General features: G+C 26.3%; 4 protein-coding genes across 4 annotated transcripts; 3 read left to right on the top strand and 1 right to left on the bottom strand.

The window, feature by feature from the left end:
- Positions 1-1,999: 1,999 nt before the first annotated feature.
- Phum_PHUM227580 (uncharacterized protein) lies at positions 2,000-8,580 on the top strand (the record flags this gene model as incomplete). The annotated part of the gene is made up of 18 exons (XM_002425873.1): positions 2,000-2,095; positions 2,317-2,548; positions 4,240-4,351; positions 4,460-4,664; positions 4,757-4,936; positions 5,007-5,228; positions 5,310-5,431; positions 5,544-5,702; positions 5,782-5,916; positions 5,999-6,050; positions 6,134-6,309; positions 6,384-6,597; positions 6,728-6,802; positions 6,911-7,234; positions 7,340-7,549; positions 7,688-7,991; positions 8,080-8,203; positions 8,295-8,580. 18 exons carry the CDS (start codon positions 2,000-2,002, stop codon positions 8,578-8,580), a joined length of 3,228 nt encoding a protein of 1,075 aa, XP_002425918.1.
- A 1,219-nt stretch (positions 8,581-9,799) lies between these two features.
- Phum_PHUM227570 (uncharacterized protein) lies at positions 9,800-10,012 on the bottom strand (the record flags this gene model as incomplete). The annotated part of the gene is made up of 1 exon (XM_002425872.1): positions 9,800-10,012. The coding sequence occupies one exon, from the start codon at positions 10,010-10,012 to the stop codon at positions 9,800-9,802; it is 213 nt and encodes a 70-aa protein (XP_002425917.1).
- A 2,635-nt stretch (positions 10,013-12,647) lies between these two features.
- Phum_PHUM227560 (DEAD box ATP-dependent RNA helicase, putative) lies at positions 12,648-15,129 on the top strand (the record flags this gene model as incomplete). Its single annotated transcript, XM_002425871.1, has 8 exons — positions 12,648-12,707; positions 12,865-13,026; positions 13,105-13,430; positions 13,510-13,770; positions 13,933-14,103; positions 14,240-14,488; positions 14,572-14,713; positions 14,866-15,129. 8 exons carry the CDS (start codon positions 12,648-12,650, stop codon positions 15,127-15,129), a joined length of 1,635 nt encoding a protein of 544 aa, XP_002425916.1.
- Positions 15,130-15,482: 353 nt separating this feature from the next.
- Positions 15,483-19,230, top strand: Phum_PHUM227550 (ATP-dependent RNA helicase, putative; the record flags this gene model as incomplete). Its single annotated transcript, XM_002425870.1, has 12 exons — positions 15,483-15,529; positions 15,634-15,891; positions 16,048-16,224; positions 16,446-16,647; positions 16,763-16,931; positions 17,024-17,286; positions 17,379-17,637; positions 17,720-17,911; positions 18,330-18,452; positions 18,566-18,756; positions 18,835-18,997; positions 19,103-19,230. 12 exons carry the CDS (start codon positions 15,483-15,485, stop codon positions 19,228-19,230), a joined length of 2,172 nt encoding a protein of 723 aa, XP_002425915.1.
- Positions 19,231-19,850: the final 620 nt, after the last annotated feature.

Here is a 19,850-nt window from a genome sequence, read left to right as displayed (position 1 = left end):
GTTTTTCTCTCTCTCTCTCTCTCTCGTTTCACCACATTAAAGGTGAGTTAATTAAAAAGAAAAAATAATAATAATAATAATAATAATAATAATAATAACGTTTCACACGGCATTAATAATAATAATAATAATAATAATAATAATAATTTTCCACCAAGTGTCACCATTTTTTTTTTTTTTCCCACCGCGGAGTCATTTGCGATGATACACACACATCTCGCACGTATATTTTATAATTTTTTTTTTTTTTTTTAAATAATAAATATCATTTTGGGGTTTTACGAAAAAAAAGGAAAAAAGGAAAAAAAAGGAAAATTTTTGTGCTTGACAATAGATAGCAAAAGATGAAAAAAAAAAAAAAAAATTTAAATAGAAAAACGTTGTATTGAATTTATATACGATTAATGTGAAAAATAAGAGATGGATGTTAAAATTTATTATTATTATTATTTATGAGAATGATGATGATGATGATGATGATGACGATGATGACGTAGAATAAAATTGTTGTTGTTGTTGTTGTTGTTGCACGGGTTAAGAAAAAAAAAAAAGTTTGAATCGAACCCAAAAAAAAAACAAAAAAAAAAAGGAAAAACCGTCAAAATTTTGGATCTCATTCAGATTTCGCGGTCTACTTTGTGAAAATATCTGTTGATTCCCCCCCCCCCCCACAACGTTGCGATTTTTCTTTCCTATGACGGGAGCAAAGGGGAAAAGTGATTTTTGGGACGAAGGTAAAAGAAAAAAAAAAAAAGGGATTTCGAAGGACGGTGAAGAAGAGGAGGAGGATGAGGGGGGGATGTATGACGCGTAAGGGAGCCGGTTGATTATTCGCAAGACTTTTACTAGTTTTTCTTTTTTCTTTTCTCTCTCTCTCTCTCTCTCTTTCTATTTCAATTTAATTTTAATTTAAATTTTATTCGATTCGTCGTTCGTTTATCGGACTCATTATTATTATTATTATTATTAAATAATATAAGAAAAAAAGTGATTTTTATTTTATTTAATTTTTTTTCTTAGTTTCTTTCGGGTGTCGTCTCGCCATTTTTAATCATTATCATTATCATTATTTCGAATCAGGGGAAAAGTGTGCGTGTGTGTGTGTGCAGATGTGCGTGTGTATAAGTGTCGGAAAATTTTTTTGATATCGTAATGAGAAATTATTTGGATTAGTTTTCTTTTCTTTTCATTTTTTCTTTTTTTTCGGTTCGAATAAGTACGAATAATAATAATAATAATAATAGTAATAAATAAATCGTACGTGTGATTTTTTCGTTTTTTGTTGTTTTCTATTTGTTTCCAGAAGGAAAAACAAAATTTTTTTTATGTTTTTTATATATTTAATCTGAGTAATAGTAGAAGAAGAAGAAGAAAAATGTTATTTATAGATTGGATTTAAAAAAAAAAAAAATTTCAAATCTAAATATATATATATATATTTATTTATTTATTTATTTATTTCGTCGTCGATTATAGAACGTCGTCGTCGTCGTCGTCATCATCATCTTTAGAATTGTTCTAGTACATTCTTTTTTTTTTTTTTTTTTTAATTAAAAAAGTATAAAAAAAAAAAATAAAATAAAATAAAAAAAAGAAATAGAAAAAAAATAATGCATAAAATCTGTTGAGCCAAAAAGCCTTTTTTTTTTTTTTTTTTTTTTTTTTTTCATTCAAGGGATAATCCTTAAATGGTTGTTCGTTTTTAATTCGTCTTTTGAACCCTTTTTTTACCATTTCAACCATTTTCTTTAAGGGTCAATTACAATTATTATTATTATTATTATTATTTCTACTTTTTCCGTTAACGATAATTGTACATATATACCGTGATATCGTGTCGTTTGTGAATAAAAGTTTTTTTTATTTTTATTTTTATTTTTATTTTTTTTTTTTCGACGAAAAACCTTTTAAAAAATTTTTTTTTTCTTCTAATAAATAAATAAATAAATGTAAATTAAATAAATTTGATAGGTGAGGAAAAAATAAATAAATAAATAAAATGATGTCAATAAATAAACCTATGAATAATTATTTTCGTGGTGTTAAAAAAGAGGAAATTCAAAGGCAGACAAATTTATTAATACAAACAATGACTGTAAGTTTTTAATTATTAATTATTAATTATTATTATTATTATTTATTAATTTGTCGCGGTTTTTGAATTTTCTTCATCATCGACGTATAACGTCTGTTTGTTTGGTTGTTTGTTTCGATCGCGAAAAAAGTTCCTGTTGCAATGAGGATTTTTTCCAGGAAGGAAAATGTCGTTGTTCAAAACTATATCCGGTTTTTTTTTTTTTTTTTGTTTGTTTGCAGATAGAAGAATTATATTCGGAAATATTATTCGAAATATTAAACAATGTCGGGTGCGACGTGGAATCCACGGAGGAACAAACGGAAATAATTAATTACCTACAGCAAGCTTTTCATTTGGAAGATGACAAACATAGTTTTCTGTTGCAAACGGCAAAGGAAAAAGAACCGCCAAATATTCTTTTGAACGTCGAAGTCATCGAAGCAAAAGATTTGAAACCGAAAGATTGCAATGGTAAGCAAAAACAATTAAAATTAAGCAATCACACGCACGCACGCACGCACGCACGCACACACGCATGTATGAATCCATAGAGAAATTAACAATAAAAATCTTTAATAATGGAGTGAATGACGGTTATTGAGAGATTCCTTTTCTCTTTCCCTCTCTCTCTCTCTCTTTCTCCCCTTTAATTTTTGCACAGGAGTTTTCCGGGAATATCGGGATTGAAAATTCATTAGGACACAATTTAGGACATTGTTTGTTTTTCTGCTGGGTTATGCTTGCACCATGTGGGTGAGTTTCGTAGAAAACTTACCTGTTAACCTACTTTCGAGAGTTGATTTAAACAACTTGGGGGGGGGGGGCAGTCATAAGGTCGCAGGTAGTTTTTTTAAGTTAAGTTCGAATAAACGTTAAACATTCGATGCTAGGTAAAAAAAAATTGCTCAAAAGAAAAAGATAGTAATAATAATAATAATAATAATAATAATAATAATAATAATAATAATAATAATAATGGTTTATTTAAAAAACAATCAGTTAAATGTTCCCACTTCGGACGGGGTTTGAGATTTGAATTTTTCCATGACGGTACCTTTTAATCTCATGGCGTGAGTATCAAATACCTGAGGTTTCCTCCTATTTCTACATATTTTTTCGTGTACGACGAGTCTACAGGGGAAAAAAGTTCTATTACACGAACTACAATTAACCAAAGCGACATTTTTATCCGCGTCGTCATTTTTATCGGATGCGAAATTAAATTTGTTTGACGTTAACATGATTTCCGAATTCGTATCTCTTATACCAAGTTTTTTTTTTTTTCTTTTTTTCCCTCCCCTCCCCTCCCCTCTTCTCTTCTCTTTTTCGTATTTGTATGATGATAGTCCGTGGAAAGACGTTTTGTTTTACGATTTTTAAAAAATTTTATTATTATTATTACTTTCTTCTACTACTACCACCCCCTCCTGTAACATAATTTAATAAAATGTATAGTGCACGTACAAATTGATTGCGTGGGTGTATGATTATTATTATTATTATTAGATAAAACATACCTACCCGAATGTGTGTTGGAATTTAATTGATGTATTCATTCACTTATAATTTAGCAGTAAATTTTAATTAATTTTGATTTTCATTATATTTTTTTTTTTATTAAATTTAAAACAAAAAAAAAAAACCTAAAATTAAATTTTAAATGAAAAAATAAAATAATAATAATAATAATTTTTTTTGTTGTTTTTACAATTTGAAAAAAAAAATATTCGTATGAAAAATATTTATTTTTTTAAAAAAAATGGAATTCGGAACGTTGTTGATTTTTTTAAAAAATTATAAAGTTATGGAAATCAAAAAACCGTTAAAAAAAAAAAAAAAATTTATTATTTAAAATACTCGGTCGGGGTTTTTTAAAAAAAAAAAAATTATAATTTTTTTTTTTTTATTTACGAAAAAACAAACAAACAAAAATTATACAATAATAATAAAGTTTAAAAGGAAATAATTATTAAAAATAATAATAATAAAGAAAGAAATGGAGAATACATTGCTTACGTCATTATCAACCCCCTAGAAATAAAAAAAAAAAAAAAAAAAAAAAAAAAATTTCTTTCCTTATTAATTATGCCCCCGAGTCTCGTTTTTCTTTTCTAATTTTTTTTTTTTTTTTTTTCCTCCATTTTTTTTTTTTTTTAATTTAGGGTTGAGCGATCCTTTTTGTACTCTTTATTTAAATTCAACTCCAACTCATAGATATAATACTTCGGTTAAAACAGAAACTCTTTGTCCAGTTTGGGAAGAACATTTTTCTCTGTAAGTTTTTCTCTATCTATCTCTCTCTTTTTTTTTTTTTGTTAATATTTCAAAGGAGGAAAATGAACTATAATTATAATTGTAATTTTTTTTTTTTTTTTTTTAAAGACCTGTTCATAGTCCGGCAGATGATGTTTTACACGTGGAAGTTTGGGATTTCGATCCGGCGGAAACGATAAGAGAAAAAATGACGAAAATAGGAGACGTCAAAGGAGTCAAAGGATTTAGTAAATTAATAAAAGAAATTGCCGTAACGGCTTCGACGGGAAAACACGATAACGAATTGGTCGGAACGACTAATATTCCTTTGAAGGTATGTTTTCACCCCCCCAGTCCCCAGCCTCCAGCCCCTAGCTCCCAGCCCCCAACCTCCCCATTCATATTTTTTTTTGTGCTTGATTAAAGGTGATTCCCGCTTCCGGTCAAACGTTTTGGTTGCATTTAAAAAAAAAATCAAAAACTAAAAAAAGAGGTGACGTCAAATTGAAATTATCATTCAGTTCGGAAAAAAATTCACAGGTTTCGTTACAGGAATACAGGCATCTTTTGAAATTATTATTATTACACGAATTGAATAACACAAAGGTACGATCATCGTCATCGTCATCGTCAATTATCATTATCAATAACCGTTTTTTTTTTTTTTTCTCGAAAGGTTGATCCTTACGAATGGAATGGAAATTTTTCATCACTGGCCAAAGACATATTGACTCAGCACATAGCTCAAAGTGGACTCACTACGTCGTCTGTACTTTTAGCACAATGGATCGAATTTATATCCGTTCATTCGGATCATCCTCTTAATTTTATATTATTTAAAAATATATTATTAAAATTGACGACGACGATACACGCGGGAAATTTGCAAGACGACGAGGTTTGAAACGACGACTGTGTGATTGATTGGAAAAAATTTTCCCATTATTATTATTTATTTACTTTTTTTTTTGTCTTACAGCTTAAGCTTTTTTGGGAAGCGACGAAAAAATTTCTTCCATCTTGTATTAATTACATAAGGAAAATTCGTAAATATCCTGTTAATAATAAAACAATAACTAACCAGGCGAATACGGCCATAAGGTCATTATTTTAAATTATTATTATTATTATTATTATTGTTGTTGTTGTTTTGGTAATGATGAAAAGTTTTAGAAAATTCTTTTAATTTTAAACGTGGATTTCATTTTTTTAGTATTTTATCAATATTGAGTGATTTAAACGTGCCAGAAGACGTGACACTTTTTTCTCGTTCCACGTACGGTTGGTTGAGAGAACCAGAAGAAAACGAAGATGGTAAATACGAAATAAAACAAGTTGTCAAAGAAGCCATAATTCAAGGAGCATCCGATTGGTTGGTTGGATTTTTGTAACGGATAAAAATGTTTGTACGAAATGATTTTAAATAATAATAATAATGATAAAACTTGCAGGTACAATCATTTAATTAGTTCAAATTCTGAAGAAAAGTCTTTAGAAGATCAGTTACAACTTATTATTAGAGTCGTACAATTTGTAAGAACAGACATTCAAAGAGCTTTAGAAAGTTATGAAAAAGTTTTTAAAGAGTGAGTGAGGAGCAAACAAACAACAAACAACAAACAAAAAAAAAAAAAAAAAACTTTTTTTAATATTTTTTTTGTGTTTTAGAAACATGCAGTTTTCTTATGCCAGAATTTTATACGAATTCTACGAAGAAAAGGTAGTAAAAATTTTCTTTTTTTTTTAATAACAACCTTTGACCTTTTTTAATTATTATAATTTGTTTGGGGGGGGGGGAGTTAGATTTCAGAAATGGCAGAAGACGTGGTCGTGGAAGCATGCAAACTTCTTAAACCGATTAAATTTAAAGAAATTCATAACAGGTTGGAAAATCGTTTCGAAGAAGGTGATGATAATCCAATGTTAAAAATGGGAACGACCCTTTTCGAATTGTATTTGGGATTGCAAAGATTTGCCATGTGCGTTAGCATTTTCTCTCTCTCTCTCTCTCTCTGTTTCTCGATTCCTTCAATTTTTTTTTTCCAAATTTTAGTTTGGGTACCGGTTTGTGTCCGACGGGTAGTTCATTTAAAATCAACGAATTTCATTTATGGTTTCATAGAGGAGTCGCTCAATGGTTGGACATAGCTTTATATAAGGCAATGCAAAGAATCGAAAAAGCAGCCGAATTGGATAATTTAAAACCTGTTGATTCAAGCGTTAAATACAGTTCTTCTGCCGTCGACACTCTTGCCATATTTTATCAGGTAATTTTAACAATATCAATAATAATAATAATAATAATAATAATAATAATAATAATTTATCAAATGTTTAAAATTGATTTTTGAACGCGGCAAAAATTTTAAAATTAAATTTTTCTATCTCATTTTTAAGATAAAAATATTTTGGAAACAATTGGCTTGGCCGGATGTGGAAGGATCTTATACTTTTATAGCTAAAATCATAGATGTAAGTTTTTTTTTTCTTTTTTTTGTTTTTTTTTTTGGGGGGGGGGTGGGGAGTCAAAATGAATTTTTGTATTAAATATTAAAAAATGGTTAAAATGTACACGGGTAGGATATTTGCCGATGTTGCATATTTTACGCGGATAGAATGACGCGTAAAGTCGAAGGGATCGGACACACGAGTTCCATTTACGAAGATAAATTTCAAGTGACTCACGAATGGTGTTTGGCAATAAATAATATCGATTACGTGAGAACGTCTATACCGACATTTTCAAAGGATTTAGGTTTGGATGACATCATATCCGCTTTGGCGGATTTTCAAAGTCCTTCGGCTGCCGATCACTGTAAGCAAACGCTCACGATAATTGTCGAAAATGCAATGGAAACGGTCGGAAATAAAATATTAGAATTGCAAGACACGGTCGTATCGAAAGTAAATAATCATTTTTTATTAATACGCCATTTTGTTTTTTTTTTTTCTGAAAAACAAAAAAAGAATCCGGATCGTAATTATACTTAATTTTTTGTGTTTGCACAGATGTCGCCATCTATAAATAGATTTTTAATGGAAGGTGCCGAATTATTACACAGGGAATCGAATAGCGTCGAAAGGTTGATGCAATATTTGGACGAAAATTTAATCATGTTGAATAATCAATTGAACGAAGATAATTTTCAAGGGATTTTAAACGTTATTTGGAACACTGTTGCATTACTATTAAATCAACTCGTGAAAAATAGTTTAGAAGTAAGGATTTTGTATAAAATAAAAAAAAAAAATTTTATTATACCTGGACTAAGGTTCTTTTCCTTCCCCCTACCTCCCCGTCTCGCTTTTCTGTTCGTTTGTTCGACAATACTAAATGAAAAATTTTTATTATTTTAGAAAAGAAGACCCCCGAGTTTTTTTTCAAATCTTTATTTAACACTTCAAATATTGAAAAATTTTTTTAAAAAAACGGAAGATTCGAAATCGAATACGAAACTCGCGTCCATAGAACACAATTTGAGACTACACGGATTGGAAACGTGGGAATTGATACATCAATTTCATTTGGAAAGGTTTAAGGAACAGGAAGAAATGGAAAATGCAAATTTAGGTTACGTCACCGTAAGAGGTCAATTCGTTGATAATTTATTAAAAATTGAAATTATGAATGCGAGAAATCTTCATCCGAAAGATTCAAACGGTCAGTATACATTAATTTATCTTTTAATAATTATTATTATTATTATCGTTTTTCAGGTTTAAATTATTCTTATTCATATTCTTTTCAGGTTCTTGCGATCCTTACGTTAAAATTAATTTAATACCGGAAGAAAAATTTTCATCCGTAACGAAACCTCGAACTAAAACACATAAGAAAACAACATTTCCATTGTTTGATGAAGTTTTTTCAATGTGAGTGTTTGTTGTTGTTGTTTGTTGTTTTGAAAAGAATAATAATAATGATGGAGATGATGATGAATTCTTTTTTTTTTTTTCGTTCAAGGCAATTGACGTCGGATCAAAAAAATATAGAAAATTCGCTAATACATTTTATAATAAAAGATCAAGATTTTCTCGGTAACGAATTTTTAGGGGAGGCTTACATGGATTTGAAAAACATTCCGACAACGGATTCCTCCGTGAGCATTCATTCACTTTCTCAAATACATTTAAAACTGAGTCGTCCGACGAATTTCAATTCTGAAGCTTTTAAAGCTTTAGAACATCGCATAGGTGATAAATTAGCGAGAGAATTTTTAAAAAAACAAAGAACAAAAATTTCTCCTTGAATATTTAAAAAAAAAAAACGAGGGGGGAAGGGGGAGGGATTTACCGTATTACGACATGATGTGTTTTATTATTATTATTATTATTGTTTCTAATACCAAAGACTGTTTAATTAACTATTTAATATTAAAATTATCATCATCGTATTATCAAAGGTCATAATCATCGTATGTTATTATTATTATTATTATTATTATTTTTAACATATAAAAACGTTGGTTCGACTTGTGTGATGACGACGACGACGCTTCTTTCTTTTGGCTGTGGTAAATGTTTCAAAAAAAAAACAAAAAACAAAATGGCGGAAATTTTTGTTTTTGTGTATTTTTAACAAGATTTATCAATCATTAATTTGATGATTTATATCGTTAAATGCGTTATAATAAAATTATTTATTTTGCGTTAAGACGACGACGAAGACGACAGCATGCTGTTGTGTTGTCAAAATTTTCCTGTCGTTGGATTTTTTATTATTCACGACGTGACAAAACGAATCTTTTAAATTGTTGTTTAAATTTCAAAACGTAATTTCGATATCATCATCATCATCATCATCATCATCATCATTAATCATTAATCATTTTGATTTTAATTAAAAAAAAAAAAAAATTGATTTTTAATATATATATATTAAATTAAATTAAATTAAATTAAATTTTCCGAAATTTTCAAATATATGCATATGCATATTTGAATTAATAACAAGTGAGTGTAACGGTTTTTATTATTATTATTATTTACGTAAAAAATGAATTTTTATAATTTATTATTATTATTATTAATTATAAAAGAATCATTTAAAAAAAAAAAAAATTAAATTTAAATTAATTATTTTATTGTATTTAATTAATAAATTTTTTTTTACTACACGATTTAAAATGAAATAAATCCACGCAATATTATTATTATTATTATTGTGATGGGAAAATATTTAAAAAAAAGAAAATTTCTTTTGTTTTTTCTCGTCAATGCAATTTATTTATTTAAATTGTAATTGGATTAACAAAATCAATTTAAATTAAATTAAAAGAAAAAAGAAGGAAATTTACGATAATCTAATTCCTCCAGTTTTTGAACATTTATTCATATCTACAGGTACGAGATCTAAAAAAAGAATAAATTTAATATTAAATTTAACGTAAATCATCATCATCATCATCATCATCATTATTATTATTATTATTATTGTTTTTGTTTATTTATATATATAGAAAATAATATTTAATATTTACGTGAATTGTGTTCGCAATTGTGAGTGTTTAAAACGCATTTATTTCCAAAAAGTCTCGGAGAAGATTTTGAATCGTTTAAATCGGCAGCACAAACAGGATCGTAATTAGCTGGACAAATATTTGGACATTGCTGTTGCTGTTGTCCTTTTAATTTATTTTTTCCACCTCCTGGTAAACCATGAACTGAAGCAATGGCAACCATGACTGTGGAAAATTTAAATTAAATAAAAAAAAAAAAAATCATATTCAATGTAAAAAAAAGAAATTTTTTTTTTTTTTTTTACATGAGGCAATATGCATTTTTAAATCATTATTATTATTAATATTTAAATAATTAAAAAATAAATAAATTATATAAATAAATATTAATTTACATACCAACAAAAGTAAATGCAATAATAAATTTCATTTTTTTATTTTAATAAATAAATAAATAAATAAATAAAACCTTGTTACAAGTTTGCTAACTTTATTCAAACTAATCCGACAAGTTATTTAGCAATAAAATTTATAAAATAACCTCGAGATGTGTAAATCGTTGCTTATCCGGTTATTACTATTATTATTATTATTATTATTATTTTAAATAATTTTTTTCCTTATTTGGACATAATTGTCATTATTAAATAATTTTCCTCAATTATTTTTTTTGTATTGTTTGTAAACGTGTAGGAAAAAAAAATTTTTTTCTTTTTCCTTTTCTTTATTTGTTTATCTATTTTCAAGTTTGTTTTTTTTTTTGGGGGGGGGATGGAGGGGAGGGGAGGAAACGATGAGGGGAAGGGATTATCGATTGATTTTTTTTTTTTTGTTTAAAACTTTATTTTTTTTTTTTAAATAATGTTTAAGTGGTAAAATAGATAAATTTGTTAAAAATTAAATTTATTTATTTTTTGTTGTTATCGTGATGATTTTAAAATCGTGTCTTTGTTTTATTTATTTTATTATTAGTTTAATATTTAATATTGTTTATAAAAAAAAAAATGAAATTGTTTATAAAAAAAAAAAATGAAATTGTTTATAATATTGTTTGTTAAGAGGAAAAAAAAAATTTATATTGCGTGGTTAAAATAAATAAAAAATTATTTTTAAATATTTAAATGTCAAAAGATCAAATATTAATATTATCGAATTGTTTTTATATATTATGGGAAAAGTATTAATTTTATTATTATTATTATATTTTTATTTGATGAAAATATAATAATAATAATATTATTTAAATGATATGATGATATAAATTTTTATTTGTTTTGTTTAATTTTGCCTGTGGATAAGATTTTGAAATTTTTTTATAAAAAAATCAAAAAAGAAAAATTTAAGTTAAATAAAAAAAAAGGTGTAAAATAATTTGATTTATAAAATAACAATAACAACAAAAAGAAGAGTAAATAAATAAATAAATAAGGTCAAAAAAGTTTTATTTTAAATTAACATTAATTTAATTATTATTATTTAAAAAAAAAAAACAAAAAAAACTGACTGCATTAATTAATAATAAAAAATAAAAAATAAAAAGTTTATTTATTTATTTATTTATTTTTTTCTAATGCAAATTTTTTTTTTATTTCATCAAATATAATTTATTTTAAACTTTATTTTATTTATTTAATTGAAATTAAAATAATTAAAAATTACTAAAAAAAAAAAAAACAAAAAAAATTTTTTTTTTTGTTATTCGAGTGTTGAAATTTCTTTTTTTCAAAAACTTTTTTGATTTTTTTAAAAAATAATTTTGTTTTTTTCTGTTTATTAACTTAAAAATTTCTTTTTGTAAATTATTTAAAATATTTGTTTAAAAAAAACTTTTTTTTTTTTTTTTAAAAGTATAAATTTGTGTTTACACTTATTTCAAGTTTTTTACAACAACAACAACAAAAAAACATAAAATGTAATTATGTATATATTTTGTTTTCTTTTTTTTATTTTAGAGATTTTAAAAAGTTATTTTATGTTATGTATTTTTTATAATTATTGTCATTAACTTTCTCTTGCCATTTTGACATGATTATCACCATAAATAATGATAATTAAAAATATTTTTGTGTATTACTCGATTATTTGCCAATTCGATAAAAAATTTAATGGCATAAAATAAATAATTACAATATAAAATATTAATAGAATTACTGTTTTTAATTGTAATTAAACTTTTGGGTGTAAAATCATCACTTCCCTTATTCGATTAACGATTAATTGATTTATAAAATTTTAGTAATTAAACATAATTAATTGACAATAAAATGTAACCTATTTAATTGAATAATTAAACTAAATAATAATCCTCTCACTTTAATAAATTTATTTAATCGATTTTAATAATTTTTAAACTGAATTTTAAGTGTTTTTTAATTTGATGTTTAATAAATTTTTAATCTTTTTGTGTAATTAAGCAATATATATTTTTTTTTGTTTGCATGTATGATTTTTACGATAAAATTTTTGATAAAAACAATTGTTGTTTATTGTTTTTAAGGTGTAATAAATTTCAAAAGAAAAACAATTATTTATTTTTAATTATCGTATTTTATGTTACGTGATTTGGTAAATTATTATTAAGGTTTTTTCTAGGTATTCGATTGATAACTAAAAAAATGAAATTAATAAATCTAATATAATTATTGATTGAAAATAAAACAATAAAGGTCCAATAATACGGTGGTTATCGACGGCGGCAGCCATGTTGGTAGAATCGAAGTTTCTACCAACATGGCTGCCAAATAAAAAAATTATGCAGGGAAATTTTTTTTTTTCTGTCATATTGCCATGTAGTAATGGTTACCTAAACACATTATAAGAGTTAAAGTTTTTAAATTTGATATTTAATTTTATTTAAAATGGAAAATAATAAAGTTAAAGGTTTCCACGAAATGGAAATAGACGATCGTATTTTAAAGGTATATTTTTTTGTAATATTTTTAAAAATCATATTTGTTTAATACTTATATGTGGATAATTTGTGTCTTTTGCCATGTGGACCAAAAATTAATATTTTAAATTTTAACGGTAATTTAAATGTAAAAAATTATGTTTTTTAATAATTTGTTTTTTTAGGCGATTGCTAGGCTTGGCTGGATTGAGCCTACTTTAATTCAAGAAAAAGCTATCCCTCTTATATTAGAAGGAAAAAACATTCTTTTAAGAGCAAGAACTGGAAGTGGTAAAACAGCAGCGTTTGCTATTCCTGTTATTCAAAAAATTTTGAGCGCTAAACCTGTAAGATAATAATTATTTATTTTAAATATTTTTTAGGTTTGGTGTTACCTTAATTACAATAATTTTTAATAATTTCAGTTATCGTTAAATCAAGTGATTCGAGCATTAATTTTAGCTCCTTCTAAAGAATTGTGCAGTCAAATATACCAGAATTTTATCGAGTTAACAGTTAAATGTTCAAGAGAAGTTTCTTGCTTAGATATATCACAACATTTAGAATTATCAGCACAAAAACCTTTATTAGTTGAAGGACCTGATGTAGTTATAGCTACTCCAAGTCGTGCCTTGGCTCATTTGAAAGCTCAAAATATGACGCTTAAAGATTCTTTAGAAATGCTGATTGTTGATGAGGCAGATTTAGTTTTTTCATTCGGTTTTGAAAATGATTTGAAACAAATACTAAGGTAAGGATTTATTTTGTAAAGAAAGTTTTTATTTCATTACTTATCATTATTGACTTGAAATTTTCAAATTTTATTTTAGTTATTTACCAGATGTTTATCAAGCTGTATTAGCAAGTGCCACTTTAACAAAAGATGTTTTAAATTTAAAAGAATTAACATTACAAAATCCTGTAATATTAAAATTAAAGGAACCTGAATTGGCACCAACAACACAATTAGCTCACTATCATATAAGTGCTGAAGAAGAAGAAAAAGCTGTTATATTATATGTATTGTTAAAATTAAGTTTGATTAGGGGTAAAACAATAATATTTGTCAATCATGTAGATAAATGTTATAGGCAAGTTTTATTGATTTTTTTGTTGTTTTTTTTTTATTGGGTTTTTGTTTTGTTTTTAATATTTATTTGAAATTTTTACATAAAAAAAATATTTACTTAAAAGTAATTGAGAAATTCTTTTAGTAAATTACATTTATAAAACTCTAGCATTTATAATTTCAGACTAAAACTCTATTTAGAACAATTTAATATTCCCAGTTGTATTTTAAATTCTGAATTACCTGCTTCCATGAGGTGTCATGCAGTAACACAGTATAACTTGGGAGTGTATGACTTAATAATTGCATCCGATGAAAATATTGCTGATGATCCTGGGGCAAATTTAAATAATAGGTAGGGTGTTTATGTTTTTTTACATATAATTTAAATTAATTTTTTCAATTATGATGGAGAAAATATGTTTTTTAAAATTGTTTAAAAAAAAAAAAAATAATAATAATAATGTCATGAAATTATTTTATTATTTTAGGAAAAGAAAGAAAGATAAAGAGTTTGGAGTTATTCGTGGGATAGATTTCCAATTTGTGTCTAATGTAATTAACTTTGATTTCCCAAAAACTGTTGTATCATACATTCATAGAGTAGGCAGAACTGCTAGAGGGAACAATGAAGGAACAGCTCTTTCATTTGTTGCTAGCAAAGAGAGGCAATTGTTTGAGGAAGTAGAAAATCATTTAAAAATGTCATATGATATTGATTCCAATCAATCTGTTATTAGGTAAACAATAATAAAATCAATTTTTTAAAATATATCTATTAAATATTACTTTCAGTAATTAAAGTACAAAAAAATTATTTTAGAGCATATGAATTTAAAATGGAAGAAGTAGAAGGATTTAGATATCGTTCTAGAGATGCATGGAGGGCTGTCACAAAAATAGCCGTGCGCGAAGCTAGGTTAAAAGAAATTAGACAGGAAATATTAAATGACAACAAATTAAAAGTAGGCTTCATTTATATTTTTTTTTCTCAGTCATAATAATTTGATTAACAAACACCTAACTGTAGCAAACATTAAAACTTTTTATTTTTAAACAAAATTTTTTTTTATAAGGTTTCTTGTTAAAATGTGTATTATTTTTTTTTTTTTTTTAGAGTTATTTCAAAGATAATCCTAGAGATCTTCAGTGTTTAAGGCATGATAGAGCGCTACATACTGTAAAACAGCAACAACATTTGGCCAATGTTCCAGAATATATTATTCCTCCTTCTTTAAAAGGTTTAAACATAGCAACTACTTTAAAGAAAAGAAAACCTAATTACAATGTTTCAAAATCAAAATCAAAATATTTGGCCAAAGCAGAAGACCCACTTCTATGTTTAAAATTTGAAGGAAATAAAAAAAGAAGAAAAAAATAAATTTTACGACAACATGGAACATTGATAAATAATAAAATACAAAAATTTTTACGAAATTGTTCAGACTATGTATATTTTTTATATGTTTATAAGTTTAACATTTTATTAAATATTAAATGAAATACAATAATAATTACTTAATATTTTAAATTTCTCTAAAAATAAATGTTTATTTATCGCAAAATGAATGTACGGCTTGCACATTGTAAAAATTTGTATTATATTGTAAACTTGCGACAATTTTCCCCAGCAGCCATTTTTTATAAATCTTGCTATACTCGTTTACGTTTTTACGTTCCATGAAAATTACGGCTCATATTTCGTTGAAATTTTAATAAGCATTTGCATCAAAAATGTCTAAAAGGAGAATAGAGGTAGATCCTTACATTAAGAGAAAAAGGTAAAGTTGTTTAAAATTAAATCATTTGATACAAATAACAAACCAGGAAATATTAAACCACTTTAAATATATAAATATTTTTTTTTTTTTTTTGAATGTTACAGGACCGAAGAAGGTGACAATTCTTCTTCTTCCTCCGGACCCCCCGCACCTAAATATTCAAATCAATCTCAATCAGGATTATCTATAAACCCTTACACAAAATTACCTCACACTCCTCGCTATCATGAATTGTATAGGAAAAGAATTACCTTGCCCGTTTTCGAGTATCGAGAAGAGTTTATGAAATTGTTAGCAAATAACCAGTGTATAGTATTAGTGGGTGAAACGGGTTCGGGAAAAACTACTCAAATACCACAATGGTTAGTTTTCAATTATATTTTTACTTAAAAAAAATCAAGTTATTGTATGAATCTTTAAATAGCATATTACGCCATTGCCTGTAAACTGTTATTTGTAACCTTATTCTTTTATAAAATTAAAGTAATAAAGTTGATGTAATTTAAATAATTTTACAGGTGTGTAGAATACTCAAGATGTTGTGGTTCCAAGGGGGTTGCTTGTACACAACCAAGAAGAGTAGCTGCTATGTCGGTTGCTCAAAGAGTATCTGAAGAAATGGATGTTTGCCTGGGGCATGAAGTGGGTTATAGTATAAGATTTGAAGATTGTTCTTCATCGAAAACTATGCTTAAGTAAGATTTGTTTAATTTTACTTATTACATTATTTTCTCTCTAAGTCTTTTTTAAGAAATTTTTATTTAAAAAAAAAAAAAAACATCTGAAATCTGTTATAATGAACTACAAACATAAGTGCTTTGATTTTCTTAATTGAAAAATGTTTTTAATAAAAATGAAATTACAAATTGTAATATTATTGTTTAATAAAATTTTATTCTAAATTATTTTTATTCAGGTATATGACAGATGGTATGTTGCTCAGAGAGGGAATGTCAGATCCTATGTTAGAAGCCTATCAAGTGATTTTACTTGATGAAGCTCATGAAAGAACCTTAGCAACTGATATTTTGATGGGTGTTTTAAAAGAAGTTATCAAACAAAGAGCAGATTTAAAGCTTGTTATTATGTCTGCCACACTAGATGCTGGAAAATTTCAGGTAATTTAAATTTATAAATTTTTTTTTTTTAAATTACAAACTTTATTTACAAAAAGGTATTTTAAGCCATTTAATGTTGTTATGTAGTTACACATGTTGAATCATTATATTTCAGCAATATTTTGATAATGCTCCGTTAATGAATGTACCTGGGCGAACTCATCCTGTTGAAATATTTTATACTCCAGAACCGGAAAAAGATTATTTGGAAGCTGCTATACGTACTGTGATACAAATACACATGTGTGAAGAAATACCTGGAGATATTTTATTGTTTTTAACAGGTTTCTTTTTTTTCTTTTTATTTTTTTTTTAAATTAAATTTTTTTATTTTAAACATTTTTTATTGAGGTTAATTTATAATGCAAAAAAATAGGACAAGAAGAAATTGAAGATGCTTGTAAAAAAATTAAAAGAGAAATTGAAGGCATTGGACCTGAAATAGGTGACATGAAATGCATTCCATTATATTCAACATTGCCTCCCAATTTGCAACAAAGAATATTTGAACCAGCTCCTCCTAATAAACCTAACGGCGCCATTGGTAGAAAAGTTGTCGTTTCGACAAATATTGCAGAAACTTCATTAACTATTGATGGAGTTGTGTTTGTTATTGATCCAGGATTTGCTAAACAAAAAGTGAGGCACCTGTTTGATTTTGTAATTTTGAAAATACCATCTTAAAAAAAAATTAAGTTTAATGGCGCATTTAATGTAAAATAATATTTCAGGTTTACAATCCTCGTATTAGAGTCGAATCTCTGTTAGTGTCTCCTATAAGTAAAGCTTCTGCTCAACAAAGAGCCGGTAGAGCGGGTAGAACGCGCCCTGGAAAATGTTTTAGGCTTTACACGGAAAATGCGTATAAACAAGAAATGCAAGATAATACTTATCCAGAAATTTTAAGATCAAATTTAGGGTCGGTTGTTTTGCAACTAAAAAAACTTGGAATTGACGACTTGGTTCATTTTGACTTCATGGATCCTCCAGGTTTTATTTTCTTCTCTTATATTTGGGCTTATTTAAAATTACGTAATTTCTATAACGAATTATTATTTTTTTGAAATTTTAGCTCCGGAAACGCTTATGAGAGCATTAGAACTTCTCAACTATTTAGAGGCTCTTGACGATGATGGAAACTTAACTCAGTTGGGCGCCATCATGGCCGAATTTCCTTTAGATCCTCAATTAGCAAAAATGTTGATAGCTAGCTGCGATCATAATTGTTCCAATGAAATTCTTTCCATCACGGCTATGCTCTCAGGTAGTATAAAAACTAAATATTTGCACAATTTAAAAATTTAAAAAATTTGTAAAGCACGGATATCATAATTTTAAAAACTTGACAAACTTGAAGCCAAAATTGTTATCAGTTGTTCGATTTTTCCTCAAGGTTTTTTTTTTGGGGGGGGGGGGTAAGCTAAAAAAAAAAAAAAAACTAAAACTTTCGGTCCAAGAAAAATTTCTTGCAGGGAAGAATCCTTCTTCGTAAAAAAAAAAAAAAAAAAAAATATATATAGATATATATGTATATAAAAAAAAATGATTGATAAAACGTTTTCAATCATCTTTTTTTATTCAATAAATAATAACTTGGAAGGATTCTAACTTGCTATAGCTCATGTAGGTTAAAAGATGAACTAAACTGGTTGGATGCGGGCATCTGCCTCTCCATTATTTAGTCCCACAGTGTTTCGTGAGACCAAATGAAGCAAGAAAAGCGGCTGACGATGCAAAAATGAGATTCGCTCACATAGATGGTGATCATTTAACACTTTTAAACGTTTATCACGCCTTCAAGCAAAGTAAGTTTTATTTTGTGTGTGTGTGTGTGTGTGTGTGTGTGTGTGTGTGTGTATGTCGTCAGTTTTTTTTTTTTTTTTAAATTACCATTGAAATATTATTATTTGTTTTTCAGACATGGAAGATCCACAATGGTGTTATGATAATTTTGTCAACTATAGATCTCTCAAATCGGGGGATAACGTTAGACAACAATTGTCGAGAATCATGGATAGATTTGAGTTAAAAAGAACGTCAACAGAATTCACGTCGAAAGATTATTACATCAATATAAGGAAAGCGTTAGTTGCTGGATTTTTCATGCAGGTACCCGCCATTAAAACGATTCATGTATTTATCAAAGTATTAGAGTAATAATAATAATAATAATTATTTGTCTTGCAGGTGGCACATTTAGAAAAAACCGGACATTATTTAACAATTAAGGATAATCAAGTTGTTCAATTACATCCATCAACTTGTCTCGATCATAGACCGGAATGGGTTATTTACAACGAATTCGTATTGACGACAAAAAATTACATTAGGACAGTCACAGACATAAAACGTGAGTTATTTTTAAATTTATTTCTTAATCGTTTTATATTTTAGCAATACTGTATTAAGAGAAAACTAAATAAATAAATAAATAAATTTATTAATTGTATTTTAGCGGATTGGTTACTTAAAATCGCTTCACAATATTACGATTTAGAAAATTTTCCACAATGTGAAGCCAAAAGACAATTGGAGCTTTTACAATCAAAACTTGAATCAAGGCAGTATCAGGAAGGTTTTTGAATGTTTTGTTAAATAACTAATTTTTTTTTTTTTTTTTTTTTTAAACTTTATTATTATTAAATAAATAAAAAACATCTTAATTTTTATACTGTTTTTTCGAAAATAACAATTAGATTTGACGAAATAAAATATCATCAGCAAAGGGGATTAATTATCACAATGGAAGTAATAAAAAAGTTTTTTTTTTTTTTTTTCAAAAATTTTATTACTAAGTATTTAAATTCTGGTTTTTATTTTTTAAATTAATATTTACATTGTAAATTCTTCTACTACAAATTGCTTAATTTTTTTGTGTAGTGTTTAATAAATAAAATATCAGTGTAATTGAGAATTTTAAGTTATTTATTTTGAAATTTGTAAGAAATTTTTTGTTGTTGTTGAGGATCTGACTTTTACTTTTTTGTTTAGTTGAAAAAAATTTAATTTATAGTCATAGAGATAAAAACATTTTATTTCTGCAGTCTAAATACACGTTCTTATTTAGGTTGGTATTATTAATCTAGATTATGGTTTGGTTTCGAAAAAATTGAAGAGCTTGTGCAATTGCTTCAAATATTGGAATTATTTTCGTAATTACGCAGCGAAGTTATTATTTTTGTAGTTACTGAGCCGAGGTACTA

This window comes from Pediculus humanus, genomic scaffold, assembly GCF_000006295.1.
Source record: "Pediculus humanus corporis 1103172107590 genomic scaffold, whole genome shotgun sequence".
In the NCBI taxonomy this organism is placed as follows: domain Eukaryota; kingdom Metazoa; phylum Arthropoda; class Insecta; order Psocodea; family Pediculidae; genus Pediculus; species Pediculus humanus.
The sequence above is the reverse complement of the archived record's forward strand: the minus strand, read 5'-3'. Positions and strand labels throughout refer to the sequence as shown.